This window comes from Mustela nigripes, chromosome 8 (assembly GCF_022355385.1).
Source record: "Mustela nigripes isolate SB6536 chromosome 8, MUSNIG.SB6536, whole genome shotgun sequence".
NCBI classification, from domain to species: Eukaryota; Metazoa; Chordata; class Mammalia; order Carnivora; family Mustelidae; genus Mustela; species Mustela nigripes.
This window is the reverse complement of record NC_081564.1, coordinates 56,079,266-56,095,544: the sequence shown is the minus strand read 5'-3', so window position 1 is coordinate 56,095,544 and position 16,279 is coordinate 56,079,266. Positions and strand designations below refer to the sequence as shown.

Below are 16,279 nucleotides of genomic sequence, written 5' to 3'. Positions count from 1 at the left end.
CACACGCGCGCGCGCTCGCATGCACACGCACAGCACACCTGGTGTGGCTGTAAATGTGGTCTAAACCACTGACCCAGACAATGCAGCTCTGAATCCTCGGCATAAGCCCAAGACCCTCAGCTTCAGCACCCTCATCCCTCCACCCTCCTCCACTTCTACTCTAGAAAAATCCACTCTTCTGATTCCCTTCATGTGCCCACCAGCAACCCCACTGCTTTGCTCCTGCTGTCCCTGACATTCACCAAGGCCCTCTCCCTCTTCTTCGTGGCTCATGCTTCAGGACTCAACCACGGAGCCTTCTAGAATCCTGGAACCACTTGGTCATGGCTTCCTAGACTCTCCACACTCCAAATTCTTCCCTACCATGTCTTCTCATTCTTTCCCAGGCTCCCTGCCAGCTCACCTTCTCTATCCAAACTGTCCATTTGGAGTGTCCCAGGCTGGCTCTTCAGTTACCTTCTCATCTGCACTCCCTAGGTTTTCCTAGGTAACCCCATGCCTCCTCTATGATAACCCAACCCAACATAAGTCTATACCCTCAACTTTCTCTAGAGGTCCACCCTCCAATACAGTAAGCACTACCCATGTGGGGCCACCGAGCACTTACAATGTGACTAGCGTGAATTGAGACGAGCTAAGAAGGGAGATATGCGGGCGCCTGGGTGGCTCAGTGGGTTAAGCCGCTGCCTTCGGCTCAGGTCATGATCTCAGGGTCCTGGGATCGAGTCCCGCATCGGGCTCTCTGCTCAGCAGGGAGCCTGCTTCCTCCTCTCTCTCTGCCTGCCTCTCTGCCTACTTGTGATCTCTGTCTGTCAAATAAATAAATAAAATCTTTAAAAAAAAAAAAATAAAAAACAAGAGATATGGCCGACTTTCCTAACACACAGAAACAGATGCAGAGTTTAGACAAAATGAGACAGAAAAATGTGTCCCAAATGAAAAAACGGGACAAAACCACAGCAGGAGAGCTGAGTGAAACATAAAATATGCTTGATGGAGAATTTAAAGTAATGGTCATAAAGAGTCACTGGGTTTGAGAAAAGAGTGCAGAACATCAATAAGATCCTTAAAACGGAGATGAAAAACACAATAAATGAAATTTTTAAATGCACATGATGGAATAAATAGCAGGCTAGAGGAAGCAGAGGAATGAATTAATGACCTGGAAGACAGAGTAATGGAAAGTAATCAGACTGAACAAGTGAGGGAAAAAAGAATTATGCAAAGTGAGAATAGACTTAGGGAACTCAGTGACTCCATCAACATTATAGCGATCCCAGAAGAGAGAAGGTGGGGGCAGAAAATTTATTTGAAGAAATAATATCTGAAAACTTCCCTTATCTGGGGAAGAAAACAGATATCCAGATCTAGGAAGTACAGAGATCTCCCCACCCCAAAAATCAACCTAAGGAGGTCCACACCAAGACACATAGTAATTAAATTGGCAAAAAGTAGTGATAAAGAAAAATTTTAAAAGCAGCAAGACAAAAGAAGACCATCACATACAAGGGAAACTCCATAAGGTTATCAGCAGATTTTTCAACAGAAACTTTGCAGGCCAGAAGAGAGTAGCATGGTATAGTCAAAGTACTGAAAGGATAAAGAGTTCCTCAGATAAACAAAAACTAAAGGAGTGCATGACCACTAAACCAGCCCGCAAGAAATATTAAAGGGGATTCTGTGAGTGGAAAGGAAAGACAGTAATTAAGAATATAAAAAATAAAAGCAAGAAAAATATCTGTAAAAATCAGTCAAGGGATCCGCAAAATAAAATTATGTGAAGTATGACACTATGTACCTAAAATAAGGGGGAAAAGGGAGTAAAGAATGTATTCAAACTTTAAAAGGTCACTGATCAAAGATCATCATAACAAACAATGCAAAAGGTTGATATATTGCAAGAATTACCAAAATGTAACACAGACACAAAGTAAGCAAATGCTGTTGGAAAAATGGTGCCGAAACACCAACATAAGGTTGGCACAAACCTTCAATGTGTTAAAAAAAGGGGGGGGCAACCCCACTATCTGTGAAACACAATAAAACAAGCTATGCCTGGAAAGAGACAGGCCGTGGGAAGAACCCACCACTCAGAGATGTGTGGAGTCCTCAAGAAGGGAAAAGGTCACATCTGCTTCGTGTGTGTGTTGGAGCTTTTGAATACCCAAAGGCAAACAAGTTGTTAAGTAAGTTTGGCCGAGGCTTCCCTCCCTTTGACAAAGTTGGAAGATAGAGGTGGACTGGATACTAGATAGGATTTCAAGGGCCCTCAGCTAAGGACAACATAGCTAGGGGTAGAGATGACATTGTCCTACATACCCATAGAGATAGAAACCACTTGGCCTTTTGGCACCTGCTGAATTCACACTTTTTAGAATAGTCCAGTAGTTAGACCCTAAGTCTTATTAAACCTAATTGGAAAAATACTTTTCTCAGGGTACTCAATAGTCAAAAAGTGGATGATCAGGAAAAAATACTAGGATATACAACCAGGCAAATAAAACTGCTAAAGAAATACATGAAAACCCAAGTAAAAACAAGAATCAGATCTGCTAGAGACATTTAAGACAGCATAAAGGCTTCCTATAGAAGAAAAGTAAAATTTCTCAAACAGTTGATAAATTGAAGAATATAAATAAGATTTAAGTTAGTAGCCTGATAAACCAAGTGCAAAACATATTTAAAAGCACAGATAAATTTAAAAGGGAAATTATGAGGGGAAAGGTAGAAGGGTAAGAAAAATAGAAAATAGGGTACCTGGGTGGCTCAGTTGTTAAGTGTCTGCCTTAAGCTCAGGTCATGATCCCAGGGTGCTGGGATCGAGGCCTGCATCAGGCTCCATGCTCAGTGAAAAGCCTGCTTCTCCTGCTCCCACTCCTCCTGCTTGTGTTCCCTCTCTCACTGTCTCTCTGTCAAATAAATAAATAAAATCATAAAAAAATAAAAGAAAAATGGAAAATAGATCCAGAAGTCCTTTCATTGTCATTACAGGTGCTCATAAGAAAAAGGCTAGATAGAAAGAAACATTAATAAAATAAAATTTCTCTGCAAATTGAAAGGGCTCTCTGAGACCCAGGTTAAACTGGTGAGAAAAGAGACACCTAGCTATTGTATAATGTGGTAAAGAATTGTAGGCTTCTAGGCAGAAATAAATTACTTGTGATGAAATAATCAGACTGATACCAGACTTCTCTCTTATGGCAGTGGAAACTAGAGATAAAAAGCATGTACACATTACTGAGCAACAAGGAGTAAAAATAGAATCCTATGTATACAGACCACATATACCTCTCAGTTTATTTTAAAAAATATGGAAGGATATGTAAAACTTCAAGAATATTAATACTCTAAGCAGAAGACAAATGCAACTGAATGGAGGTCCCAAGATTTGGGAGGAAAGGAAGGGATCAGTTAACCCTCCATGAAAGAGTTAGGGTGCATTTAATCTTAATAGATAGGAGTCTTTCTAGATAGGAATGTGTTGTATAACTTTTTTTTTAGGCTTTTATTTATTTGAGAGAGAGCACAGCTGGGTGGGGGTGCAGACACAGGAAGAGGAAGAAGTAGATTCCCTGATGAGTGCAGAGCCAGATGTGGGGCTCAATCCCAGGACCCTGAGATCATGACCTGAGCTGAAATCAAGCATTAGACGTTCAATTGACTGAGCACCCAGGTGCCCCCTAAGAATTCTTAAGTAATAGTTACACAACACAGGGGCACCTGGGTGGCTCAGGTCATGAGATTGAGCCCCACATTGGGCTTTTTGCCCAGCAGGCATCGGCTTCCCTCCCTCCCCTTTTGCCCCCACCTTACCTCTTCCCCCGCATGCCTGTGCTCTGTCTCTCTCTAAAATCTTTGAAAAAAGAAAAAAAAAAATTCTTGGAAAGGGGGACACAGCGCAAGGAATATTGTAAAACCTACTGTAGTTGATACTTGAGCAATGTGGAGGTTAAAGACACTGATCCTCCATGAAGTCAAAAATCCCAGGAGAACTTTTAACTCCCCCAAAACTTAATTACTAATAACCTACTGTTGACTGGAGGTCTTACCAATAACATACAAAATACGTGTTAATTGACTATTTGTTATGTTTAATATACACTGTATTCCTACAATAAATTAAGAGAAAAGTAAATGTTACAGAAATAGTAAAAAAAAGAAAATATATTGACAGCACTGTAAAAAAATCCATACGTGAGCCCATGCATTTCAGTCTGTGTGTTGTTCAAGGGTCAACTGTATACTGTCTCAGCTAAACCTAAAAGAAAGGAAAAAGGGAAGATATAAAAGTATTATGGGTTAAATTAATGTCCACCCTCTCCCAGTTCACATAATGAAGTCCTAACCCCCAGTTCAGAATACATGTGACCTTATTTGGAAATTGGGTTATTGCAGATGTCAGTGGTTAAGATGAGGTCATACTGGAGTAGGGTGGATCCCAATCCAATATGACTGACATCCTTGAAGACATTTGGAGACACGGGAAGAATGCCATTTGAAGATGAAGGCAGAGATGGTGGGACTTCTACACATTAAGGATAGCCATAATTTGCTAGGAAATTCCAGAAGCCAGGGGAGAAGCATTGAACAGATTTGTTTCCCCACAGCCCTCAAAGGAACCAACTCAGCCAACACTTCGATCATGGCTTTGTAGCTTCCAGAATTGTGAGACTCCAAATTTCTGTTGTTCAAGCTGCTCAGGTTTGGTAGTTGGTTACAGCAGCCCTAGCAAGTAATATATAGAGTGTTCCTGAGGTCCTTAATAGTAGAAAATGTAGGACAAAGGAGGAAAAGCAGCAGAAAGTGGAAGGTCTCCTCCTACTATAGGGAAGAAATAGTACACCTTGTTGGGGGAAACAAGATTACCTTGGTGTTTGAGCTTTCTATTTTTGTGTAATAGATTACCACAAATTTAATGTTTTAAAATTCCACAAATTTATTATATAACAGTTTCATGAGTCAAGAATTCAGCCACAAATAAGTAAGGTCTTCCAGTTAGAGTCTTGAGGCTAAAATGAAGGTATTCCCTGATACTGCAATCTTATCCAAGGCCCGGAGGCCTCTTCCAAGCTCACTAATGGTTGGCCTTACTCAGTTTCTTGCTGTTCTGGGACTTAAGTACCTATTTTCTTGCTGGCCATTAGCCAGGGCTCACTCTCAGCATCTTTAGACTACCCTTAGATTCTAGCCACGTGACCCTCTCACAACAGGGCAGTTTACTTCTCAGCCAGCGGGAAATGCCTCTGCAGTCTGCTCTTACAGTTTCCTATCATGTAAGCTAATCAAGGGAGTGGCTGCTACATCGTATTCTCAGGTCCTGACTGTACTCAAGGGTGGGAGGGCCGGCAAGGTACAGATATCAAGGAGCAGAAATCTTGAGGGCCTGAGAATTCTGCATGGCACACTGTTGAGGAAAAATAATGGTCTATTGTTTTCAAATAAGGGTAAAGTCCTATTGATCTAATCATGCAAAGGGGGGGTGTAGGGAGGAGGAAGATAACCACTAAATGAATAAAAATCTACATTAAATTTTTAACTTAATAAGGGAATATTCAATCACAGGAGGAAAAATAAATTAGGAAACAAAACATTAGGAGAAATAAAACAAGACCGATCAATCCTGATATTAAATGTGCTGGGATTGAATTTCCCTTTTGAAAAATAAAGACTGTTAAATTGATACAAAAAGCAAAGTTCATCTAGTGTTATTTTTAGGAGCACACTTAAACTGATGAGAAATTTCCTCTTCTGGAAATGGCAGACAGGTAACTCAGAGAAGCCTTCCTCCTGAAGACAACTGAGAAGTCAGAGCGGAATATAAAAACCACCTCCCTAAAAACATCAGAGAGCTAACAAGGTGATGAGGTAATTTCAGATTAACATCCAGAAGACAGAAATCCAGGGGGGAAGAGATTTAAGCACTTGTAGTATATTGACTGCCCTCTTCACAACAGGCTATGAGGATGCTGGAACGCTGCAGATTTGCCCCAGGGGAATAAAACAGAGCCCAGGCCTTACAAAAGATGACACCCATAAAAACTTGCTACTTTTTGGGTTGGCACCATCAAAAGCAGTACCCAGGAGACAGAATAAGCCAAAAGTAACCATTTTTCTCCTGGACTGAGGCTCAAGTGTAAGTCCTCTGTGTGGCCCAGAAAATGTTAAATCTGGAAATTGAACTAAAATGATACGAGGTTACTGATCTCCTCAGGGGCCTAGCAGAAACAAATTCACTCTAGAGAAATGGTCTAAAATTGATTGTCTTAATGGTTATATAACTGTAAATATTATAAAAACCATTAAATTGTATTCTTCAAATGAGTAAATGGTATGGTAGGTGAATTACATCTCAGTAAAGCTCTTATATAAAAAGAAAATTCCACCCTGGAGGATGATAATAGTATCTTAGACCTCAAATTGTTTTTATAAATAATTTTTCAAAAAAATACTTTCATTTAAAAAGTAACTAGGCACATGAAAAACACACCACCATGAACAAGAACCAGCACAAATAACAGTTAACCAGAAAGAGATTCATGGGTACTCCTGAGAGTGAATTATTAGGCACAGTAATGCTAATGCACACATGGGGATAAATCCAAACTAAAATTTCAGTAGAAACTAAGACATTGCATATTTGGTTTAAAAAAAAAAAAAAGATTCAAATACTGACTTCCTCTTCCTGCGAATGGCAGAGTACTTTTTGCCAAGTCAAAGACTACTATAAACTCTGGAGAAACTTTAAACACAATGACCTAAAAAGATTAGAGAATAGCGAAAAATGAGCAGAAACTGGAGTGGCATCTACAAATGGGAGAAGGGAAGAAGGAAGCCACACTGAGTGAGTGTCCTATTTTATAATCTTCCCCTGTGGGCAGGCCCCATCAGCGTCAGTCAGGGCAGGGCTTCTGAAGCTTGGTGGGACCCTACAGTCTGGACTTCGGATTTCACCCAAGATGGGAGTCACAGACCTGATTTATCTGCCCTCTTGGAACAACAACAACAGAGAAGATACATAAAAATGGTTTTCAAGACACTGACCATCGGGCAGTGAAGGACCATGAGCCTGAGAGATGTAAATAAAGAAGGGAAACCTCAGCTTATGACTTGAGAGAGTTTTCCAGTCCACAGCCTAGAGCCAGGAAGCCAGGCAGGAACTTGCCACACTCCATGAGTTGAAGACCACATGAGATCAAGAAGAGTATTAAGGGCGCCTGGGTGGCTCAGTGGGTTGGGGCCTCTGCCTTCGGCTCAGGTCATGATCTCAGGGTCCTGGGATTGAGCCCTACATCAGGCTCTCTGCCCAGCTTGTCTCTCTCTGCCTGCTTGTCTGCCTACTTGTGATCTCCATCTGTCAAAAAAATAAATAAAATCTTAAAAAAAAAAAGAAGAGTATTAAAATGTAACCTCCAGGAGAAGGAAAAGCCATGTTTAAAGCATTTTTTAGTTAGAAATGTAATTATTTCTGCATTTGCATAAAATTATATGTATGACTATATGTACAAGTAAAAAATAGCCTTCTTATAGGCTTTGTTTTATCCAGTCTCTCCTAGGTTTGTAAACTCTCACCCTCACTCACTAATATTAATCTTTATTACATAATGGCTGTAACAAAAGAAGCAGGAAAGGTTTCTGATGCTTGCATTTCTAAAAATGGCTCTCTTTTCTGGTATGCCATTATATGTGATTACTAGGTAGGTATTTCTGATTGAACAAGGTTTATCATTAATTATAATGTAATTAATATTAAATATTATAAATACATTTTAGGCCAAGGAAAAGAGATTCTAATCAAAAGATCATAAAGTGCTATAAATAAGGAGAAAGCAGTTATTGGGAAAAAGAGATGGCAACATCAGGCTAGATTATTTTGCCTTTATATATTCCCACTCTCCCAAGTTCAGTTTGTTTTTCTGTGCCACCGTCCCCTAGATTCTGTGACACTGTCTGTCTGTGATAGAGAAGCCCAGACAAAAGGCTTAGACATGGGTAAGATCCTGGGCATACAGAGTATAGAATTCACTGGGAAGTGCCTTGGTGGCTCATTCAGTTAAGTGTCTGATGGCTTCAGCTCAGGTCATGTCATGATCTCGGGGTCCCACGCTCAGTGGGGAGTCTACCTGAGGATTCTCTTCCTCCCCTTCTCCCCCCACTTGCTTCTGAAATCTTTTTTTTTTTTTTTTTTTAGATTTTTTTTTTATTTGACAAGAGAGACATAGCGAGAGAGGGAACACAAGCAGGGCAAGTGAGAGAGGGAAAAGCAGGCTTCTTGCTGAGGAGAGAGTCCAATGCAGGGTTCAATCTCAGGACCCTGGGATCATGACCTGAGCCAAAGGCAAACGCTTAACAACTGAGCCACCTAGGTGCCCCTGAAATAAATCTTTTGGCCCGCATTGGAGATAGTAGTTAAGAATATGTCTGAGATAAGGCTTTTTTCTATTTTTGGCCCGCATTGGAGATAGTAGTTAAGAATATGTCTGAGATAAGGCTTTTTTCTATTTTTCTCCCCCACCCCCCAACCCTAGCAGTGCTGAATAAGTATGTGTTTGAGTTGAGTATGTTTGAGCTTAACTGTTACCTTCTGGGTTTGCAGCCAGTGAGAACCAGCCAGAGAAGCCTCACTTTGATTCTCGCAGCGTGATATTTGAGCTGGATCCTTGCAATGGGAATGGGAAGGTTTGCCTTGTCTACAAAAGAGGGAAACCAGGTAAGAATCATTGACAGGCATGGCCCTGCAGCTGGGTGTGGCAGGATGATCATGCTCTCCAGTCATGACACGAAAGGCACACTCCTGTCTGGACCCATGAGATGCGGCCAGGTCTCTTGGAGATGTAAAGACCCAGTAAGCCCCTTTGGTCCTCCCTAAGCATTCTCTTCTAGGCCAATCACTAGAGTCTTTTTTTAAGCTGTCATCATTTGTCAGTTATTGCAGAAAAAAATGGGAAAAGGAAAATAAGTGAGTAAAAACTAAAAGAAATAGTCATTCTGTTTCTATTAACAGGCTCTATATAACATTCCTCTATAAACATTCCTCCAATGGGTTCACACATCAGAAAAGCATCCCAGAAAAGCATTATCTTTCTTACACACTTATCTACGTAGGCAAGTTAACAACACTAAAAACCTGAATGAGTAGACATCAGTCTTAAGATCTCAGATGAGAACTCAAGAGGAAAAGGCTCTGGCCCTAGAACAACAGCTATGAACTGGCCCCCCAGCAATAGTTCAGGCCCTGCCCTAGGACTGTGGACAAGGCCCAGCCCTCTCCAGGTAGCTCTCAGCCTGTACGGGTGAGGAGATATAGACGATAGAGAAAGGAGGGACCAGCTTTGCAAAGTAGCCTTTCATCCACATCTTGGGTTATAGAGAAGGGTGGGGCAGGAGGGATTGTGGGGTGAGGGAAGCATGTAGGCAGAAATACTAGGTAAAGCTCTGCCATGGGAAAGTGCAGTTGATTTGGAAGGAATGATAATTTCAAATCATAGGGCTTGCCTGGTTCATCTTGTGGATAAGGAGATGGAGCTAGAAGTCCAGTTGTTCCCCTTCAGGCACAGCTTGGAAGGAGTTCGGACATGGCACTGAGAAGTCCAGTAAAGGAACAGCCAAATTAAGATGGAAATGTACCTTTGCACAGGCAGTCTTAGAAGAGGAGACTGGAGGGTGGGGGCCACCGAGGAAGCCATCGTAGCCATTAGACAAGAGATGAACTAGAGGCCTGCAAGAGGAAGAATGGAAGGTCAGAAGTGAGTGCGAGGCTGGCGCTGCTGGGACCGTGCCTGTTTCTGCTGAGCCCGGACCTCCCACAACAGCACAGGCAGGACCCAGGGCAGAAGCCAGTCTGGGCTCCAACACAGTGGCTGCTCATGGCCCTTCAGCTTCCTGACAGAGACCTCTTCAGAAAACCAGAGCCTTGGGGTGCCTGGTGCGTCAGTTGCTTAAGTGGCTGCCTTTGGCTCCGGTCATGATCCCAGTGTCCTGGGATGGAGCCCTACATTGTGCTTCCTGCTCACTGGGGAGTCTGCTTCTCCCACTCCCCCTGCTTGTGCTCTCTAGCTCATGGTCTCTCTGTCTCTCAAATAAATGAATAAAATCTTAAAAAAAAAAAAAAAGAAAGAAAGAAAAATCAACCTTTCTGAGTCTGTCCCATCAGGAAAACTGAGACCCCCCAGTCTGTGCCTAGTGGGGCGCGGGGCTGCTGAATGGTCAGCCTGAATGCACGATGGCCAATGCCCAGAACATAAGTCAGTCAGCTGACTGATCAGGTATTTGTACAAGAAGACCAATAAAACCCCTAACCGTGGCCATGGGAGAATGGGCCTGAGGAACTCTTCACTTTATTTTTCATCCTTCCACTACTGCAATTTTTTTTTATTTATTTTTGTTTTTAATAAACATATAATGTATTTTTATCCCCAGGGGTACAGGTCTGTGAATCACCAGGTTTACACACTTCACAGAACTCACCATAGCGCATACCCTCCCCAATGTCCATATCCCCACCACCCTCTCCGGTCCGAATTTTTTTTTTAAACCATGAAAGTATATTGACTTTTATCTGTAAAGTAGAAAAGTCTTATGCCATCCATTCATTTCTTTCTTTTGTTTGCTATTTCAGCGTTAGCACAAGACACTGAGATCTGGTTCCTGGACAGAGCATTATACTGGCATTTTCTCACAGACACCTTCACCGCTTATTATCGCCTGCTCATCACGCACCTGGGCCTGCCGCAGTGGCAGTATGCCTTCACCAGCTATGGCATTAGCCCACAGGCCAAGGTAAGGGAGAGACACGAGCCATCTCCTATCTGTGGACCGTATCAGAATCTCTGAGGAAATGTTAAATGCAGATTCCCAGCTTCCCTGTCTGATTCGGAAGAACTGGGATGGAGCCCGGGAACCTGCATTTTCATTAAGCAAGGCAGATGGTGCCAGTGAAGGTGGATGGCCTGACTTAGTACTGAACTAAGTGGTTCCCAAACTTGGCTGATCCTCATAATCACCTGGGAGTTTTTTTTCTAATTAAATTTTAGTGGGGGCTTAGGTCTGAGTGTTGGTTTTAGATAAGCAGGACATGCACACAGGAAGGGTGCAAAGTCAGTCTTATTCCCAGGCTCTCCAGCCTCCCAGCCTCTCCTAGAGGCAGCTATTGTTTCCGTTTTTCTTGAGTTTTTCACATAGTACTTTTGCCTAGAAAGCATACAGGCATATGGTTTTCCGGTTACTTTTTTCTAAATCACAAGTGCACTATACTTCTCACGTCATTGAGCATCTTCTTTTCACTTAACAGCCTGTCTTGGGGTTCATTCCCTACCAGTACCTGCAGAACTGTCCTTTTTAGTGATACAGAATATGCGTTGTATGGCTGTGCCTTGTTTGTGTAATAGATCCAGGTGACATTTCAAACACAGTTGCCTGGTAATGCTCTTATACCACCTAGTTTGAGACCAGGTGTGCCCTGAAGAACTTTGGCTGGGTGGCAGTGACTCAGGGGCTCAGCACCAGGCATGTATTCATCTGCTGGGCCTTGCTTTGCCCAAATGTCACCTAACGCCCATCCAGTCAACATTGTGAGGTCAATAAATGTGATGCTGTTTGCCCAGAAGGGAAGGAGAGCACCAGCACACGCAGCTTCCCGCAGCCAGGGCCTGCCACTGGCCTCTGTCACACACCTTCCCTGGGGGGAAGTGCTGCCATACCCACCTGACAGGCGGTATCTGGTGTGAGGACAGAACAATTAGAAAGACACTGATGCTCTGCGACCCACATCCCCATGCTCAGGGCTCACTAGATCAGAAGGAAGGAAGTTTACTTACATTCTCAATCCTTGAGCTGGGTTTATTTTAAAGGTTACGAGACTTAATAAAGCAATGTTGTGTGCCATCACTTTTACCTAAAGGAAGTCCTAACAGATTTTCAAGGCTTTTTTCATAAAAATGTTTGTTCTCTTTGCCTTATCTCCCCACCTCTCTACCTCTGGGTCCCCACTAAAGAACATAAAGTCACCTTTCTCCTTCGAATTTTGACCTCTCCCAATTCTCCCTTACAGCAGTGGTTCAACATGTATAAACCCGTCACCTACAACACAGACCTACTTGCAGAAGAGACCAACTCCTTCGTAAACAAGCTGGATCCCAGCAAAGTGTTCAAGAGCAAGAACAAGACCTTAATCCCCAAAAAGAAAGGGCCAGTCCAGCCTGCAGGTGGCCAGAAAGGGCCCCCAGGTCCTCCCTCCACCTCTAAATCCTCTTCTAGCCCTGGAAACCCTGTCCGGAAATGAGCACCCCACCTCCCCGCGAGCCCCTCGATATGATTTCCATGCACAGATGGCCCAAGCCTCAGATCCTATGAGTTGTACCATAGCCATATTCCCATCACAGTGAGCCAAATCCTAGGCCTTCTGCTTCCATTGGCATTAGCCAGGAGTTCAAGGGCATTCTCAGGTCTCCCCCAGAGTCCTTGCCTCATCTCTTGCCTCTGAGAGAAAGTTTCAGAACGTAAGTGTTAAATAGAGCTGTTAAGAGCTTCCCTCTCTTCCCACCCCCAACCCTCTACACCTGTCAGTGGTGATGAGAGAAATCCTGTGAAGAAACTGCTGATTTTGACCCATGAGGCATTAGAACTGTGCTGTTCAGTTGGTAATCACTAGTCACAGTGGCTGTTTAAACTATATTAAAAATTCAGTTCCTCAGTTGCATTAGCCACATTGTGCACATCCATGTGGCCAGTAGCTTCTGTAGTCAACAGAGATAATGGAACATTTCCATCATCACAGAAAGTTCTGTTGAGCAGCACTATATTAGAATATTTTCATGCTGCCTTACTCAGATCAGTTCATTTTTGTTAGAAAATGTGGATATCTTGATTTGATGGTTCATCATGTTCCATGAAAATTCTTAAAGATACAGTTGTGTATATTCTTTATTTTTCCTAATTCTCTCTGGTCCTTTTTCAGCTTCCTATAAAAGTTTGTTGTTTCCAGTTTTGCAGTGTATTTATACATTGCAAAAAAAAAATTTTTTTTTTAAGAGGAGGTAATTCTCTGCTTAACCTTAATATAAAAACAAATTCCCAAGCATTGTTTTCCATGACTCCTCATAAAGAGTTTTTATGAAATCACTGTTGACAAGAGCTGTCCACCTGCCCTGCCTACTACTCCCAGCTTTCATCAATTCATGGAGTGGCAGAAAGGGAAAAAGAAGGACCAAGCTGTCAAGAATAATAGCTGAAGTTTAGTCTATTAGAAGAATTGTTTTGCCAGAACCGATCGAATCAAAGGGAGAACCAACCGCACAAGATCAGTGATTCTAGCATGTGGCATCTGCTCCAAGACAAGTCAGAGTTAGAAGAACATAGAGCAGGCTTGTCCTCCTGTCCTACAGCCAGCCAGCCTCTAGTGCTGGTGGGTCCCTAGGTTACTTTGAACTCAGCCCTGGCCCTTTTCTAGTTCTCACAGGTGCAGCAGCAGAGGAACTAGGAGAGCAGTGGTGCCCTTCACATCAGTGGGAGTCCTCAGGAGGCTATAGAAGAGAGAAGGAAGGGGGCTCCGTGAAGGAAAGGAGAGCAATGAAGAGCCAGGCTGGCTACCTGAGGTGCAGGACCCAGAGCGAAACAAAGATGTGGGGCCTCATGTCCAAAAATTAGGAAAATAGTACCATTAAAAGTACTGAAATGTTCTTTCTTCCATGGTCTCTCTCACATCTTGTTATGCGGGGTTTTTACTTGCTACTTAATGCTGTCCTAAGTAATGAAAAAATTTAAATTCTAAATTATAGCATTAATTTATTCATCTTTATAGTACACAATTCCTGTTTTCAGTGCAACTAGAAGAGAAGTGAACTCATGCAGAATCACGAAAATTTGTATTTCATAGCTTATGTGTACATGTTGTATGATATACATATCTTATCCTCACTAGAACACTGGAAACACTGCAGAAAAGCCTTGCTCAACTATCATTTCCCTCCTTGATATGTACACATTCTGTCAACACTCTTTCACCTTACTGATGAGTAATGAAGGACTAAAAGAAAAACTAGGAGCTGCCCTATGTTTTCTTTTTCTCCTAAGTTGTCATTTTCAGCAGACGTGGATGACTAACAAAGGAAAATGACAAGAATAAAATAAGAAAAGTAACAAGAGTAGAAAAAGGATATGACGGGGTTCCAGGGTCATTCACACTTCTTAGAATGCTATTACCTTTCTTTTGCATTCAAGTCATGTCCGGTTCCAATGGAAAGCATGGCCTCTTGGGCTCTAAGTGCCCCCACTTACTCAGTTGTAGGAATAACTTGCTTATATTGGATCTCTTCTCAACCTGCACATGGTGGGTCTGCTGGAATTCTGTGCACACCGGCATCACAAAGTGAATGGGGTGGTGGGGAGCAGTGGACACCCTGCAGGGATCGCCTCTGCTCCTGTGTATGTGGTTTTGTCTCATCAGACTTCACTTATAAAACACAAGTTCAAAGACAAGATTAAGAACTCCAGACAGTGACAGGAGAGCATTCAACCATGTGTGGGGCACTCTGTGATGATGCCCATCACATGCCTGTGAAGCCGCCCCCGTGAAGGAACAAGCTAGCTCTCCTGGGGAAAGGTGCAGACAGCCCGTAAGCTCGGTGTGCTAGCTGGGGAGAAAATTCACCCATGAGAGTTGTGTCGCCAAACCAAAGCAACTGACATGGCAGGAGGCTCTACCGTAAATCAGCTGCCCAGAAAGAGATACTCTGCTGGAATCACAAAATGAGAATCAATGGCAGGATGCCTCACGATGCACTGGCGTAGTTAAGATTGTGCGCGAAGTGCCACATCCTTGTGCTGCATGGGTCCTACAGCCCGGAAGTGCCCCAGCCAAGGACGGGACTGACAGGGGGACTACCTGCTCATAATAATCCATAGAATCTCTCCCTTGACGCTGTGCCTCCCCAAACCTGAATATGCATCCCCGTCATTGGACTTGTGTGTAGAAAATCAGATACTCCTGTCCCACTCCAGACCCACTCAATCAAAACTGCAAGGAAATACCAGGACTCTTCATCAACTGCACTTGTGACAAGAATGCTGACCGAGCCCGAAGCTTTCCACCTAATGGGTCTGAGGGGTTGTGCTTGCACTGCATGGACATGAGCTCAAAAGCTGTTTTTCATCTAGAAAAGCACGGACAATGATTGGATCAGAAGGACCAAGGGGCCCTGTGTGAACACATGTATTTTTTAAACCTTTTATTATGGAGAATTTTAAATATTTACAAAGATGGAATAACAAACCCATGTATGCATCACCCAGTTTCAGCAGTTCTTGTGACCAAGCATTTCTATGTATCTGGTCTTTGCCCTTCCTTCCAATTTTAATTTTTAAATAATTCCATTTTAATTCACCTGTTGGTTTTTAAGTTACAGTTCTTTGCATTACATTTTTAACTGTTCCTCTAAGGATTGCAATATATACAATATATATTCTGTTTTCTGTTCAATGCAGTACCCACTCAGACATAGAATCCCTAAGTAGCCATGCTTCTATAGTAGAACTCTGGCTCCCTGACTGCAGGTCACCGGCAGTAGGTGGGTACCTGTTTATACTGACTACACTTTAGTCCTGGGGGTCTTGTGATGAATTTTCTTCTTTGGTTTAAGCTAACCCAGACTGGATTGTTTTTCTAGCTGAATATGCCCTGGTTAGTACACAGCCTCCATTATGGAGCTGTTGTGAGGATTAAATCAGCTCATAGGTGAGCGATCAGAATAGTCCCTTCTTTTCCCCTTCCTCCTTTATAATGTGACTCCAACCTTTGTTGGACATAGTTTTGTAGACAAGGTGTTCATTTCTTGGAGTAAATATAGGCCTAAGCAGTTTATATACAAATTTCACTCCCTCCCCCAAAAAAGTGTGTAAAATGAATAAAACAGTAACAGAGGAGATACAAAGTGTATTCTCTCATACCTGTGCTATCCAGTACTCCAGCGACTGACCACTGTAGCCATCTGAACTTAAAATCTAAAACTCTATTCCTCAGTCTCTCTGGCAGCATGTCAAGTGTTTGGTGACCACCTAAGTTTAGGGGCTACTCTACAGAATGGTGCATATATAGAACATTTCTGTCACCAAGGCAAGTTCTACAGGGCAGCCCTGACCCAGACCGCATGGGACTTGTCTTCATCTCACAATGCTCAGAGTAATTCTGCTGCGAAGCCCTTTTATACTTCTACTGTACTCAAGAAATCACCTGAAGACACTCTTTTTCTAAGTAAGACACTGCATCCTAGGGCGTGGCTCAGGTCAT

At 42.7% G+C, this 16,279-nt stretch overlaps 1 protein-coding gene across 2 annotated transcripts in view; it reads left to right on the top strand.

Moving 5' to 3' along the window:
* Positions 1 to 13,681, top strand: part of TPGS2 (tubulin polyglutamylase complex subunit 2) — a 60,582-nt gene extending 46,901 nt beyond the window's left edge. Inside the window, exons 5-7 of one of the 2 annotated variants that reach the window (XM_059409507.1) lie at positions 8,594 to 8,707; positions 10,616 to 10,776; positions 12,047 to 13,681. In XM_059409507.1, coding sequence (XP_059265490.1) covers positions 8,594 to 8,707; positions 10,616 to 10,776; positions 12,047 to 12,277 — 506 coding nt within the window. In that variant the 3' untranslated portion in view covers positions 12,278 to 13,681. The remainder of the gene's footprint in view (positions 1 to 8,593; positions 8,708 to 10,615; positions 10,777 to 12,046) is intronic. The other variant, XM_059409506.1, reaches the window with a different exon arrangement.
* The last annotated feature ends 2,598 nt before the right edge of the window (positions 13,682 to 16,279 follow it).